This window comes from Acyrthosiphon pisum, unplaced genomic scaffold (assembly GCF_005508785.2).
Source record: "Acyrthosiphon pisum isolate AL4f unplaced genomic scaffold, pea_aphid_22Mar2018_4r6ur Scaffold_21378;HRSCAF=23822, whole genome shotgun sequence".
NCBI classification, from domain to species: Eukaryota; Metazoa; Arthropoda; class Insecta; order Hemiptera; family Aphididae; genus Acyrthosiphon; species Acyrthosiphon pisum.
The window spans coordinates 59,525-60,580 of record NW_021770838.1 but is presented as its reverse complement, the minus strand read 5'-3'; the positions used below and the strand labels follow the sequence as shown (position 1 = coordinate 60,580).

General features: G+C 40.5%; 1 protein-coding gene across 1 annotated transcript in view; it reads left to right on the top strand.

Moving 5' to 3' along the window:
- Nucleotides 1-304: 304 nt before the first annotated feature.
- LOC107883771 (rRNA 2'-O-methyltransferase fibrillarin-like) overlaps nt 305-1,056 on the top strand; it is a 999-nt gene continuing 247 nt past the window's right edge. Inside the window, exons 1-2 of the mRNA XM_016804444.1 lie at nt 305-464; nt 811-993. Of these exons, the coding sequence (XP_016659933.1) occupies nt 305-464; nt 811-993 (343 nt within the window). The remainder of the gene's footprint in view (nt 465-810; nt 994-1,056) is intronic.

The window sequence follows — 1,056 nt, the reverse complement described above, 5'->3', positions numbered from 1 at the left end:
AAACCAACGAGAGAACACAGATAACATAGTTACCTAAAAGTTTGATAATAAGTCAGATCACTCTAATATCAAAACTGATAGCACCCTATTGAAACTAGCGAACGAAAATGTTCTATGGCATACATGTGTAAGACGGAGACAACACATGCGGGTTCAACGTCCTCTTGATATATTTTTAATAATACCATCTATAGACTGTAATAATATAATCAACTATAGCAATCTGATTCTATAAGTATATTATATTAATATCATTATAGTCCATAAACATGGTAATAGTATTAAGTATAACAGTTTCCCAAAAATGTACAAAAATACACCCACCCCATATTTTTGGGAGTGCAGTGCACCTCTTGTAATTACGTCCAAGCCGCCTCTGAGCGGGAATATCACCATCACAGGTAAAAATTGTACGGTGTACAATGCGCCAGTTTACAGAGGCCGCAGGCGTGGCGGCAGCCGAAGTAAGTTTAAATTATTAGTGTTTATAGTATAATATGATATTGTGATGTTTACGCGTTTCAGAATGTTACAATTGCAATGACAATGGGCTTTTTTCGCGTGACTGCGGTGAGTGTGTATAGGTACTTTACTACAGCGGCGTGGTGAGCGATATAGTGGTGGGCGGTAGCTGGTGGTTCCCCCGGTAAATGTAATATTATGATATAGGTACCTACTCAATAGAGAATTATTTTGCATTAATACTTGGAATATTTGTAACTTGCCTCTGGAAAATTTGAAGTTCGCCACGCTACTAATCTTGCTTGTTTCTCAACAGTTTATTTATGATTGTAATAATGTGTATTGTAGTCAAGCCCACGGTCAATGGAGGCGGCGGTGGCAGAGGCAGAGGCAGTGGCAGAGGTAGCGGCAGAGGGAGAGGCAAAGGCGATACAAACGGGCGTGATCGCGATGACGGTGGCAAGTCGGACACCAGGCCCCGATCCCGATCACGCTCAGAAGCGGGCCGAAGACCTCTTGCGGCAGCTGTACGTTTAAAAAATATTCAAATCAATAATATCCATAAATCTAATTGATCACATTTTTTTCAGATCA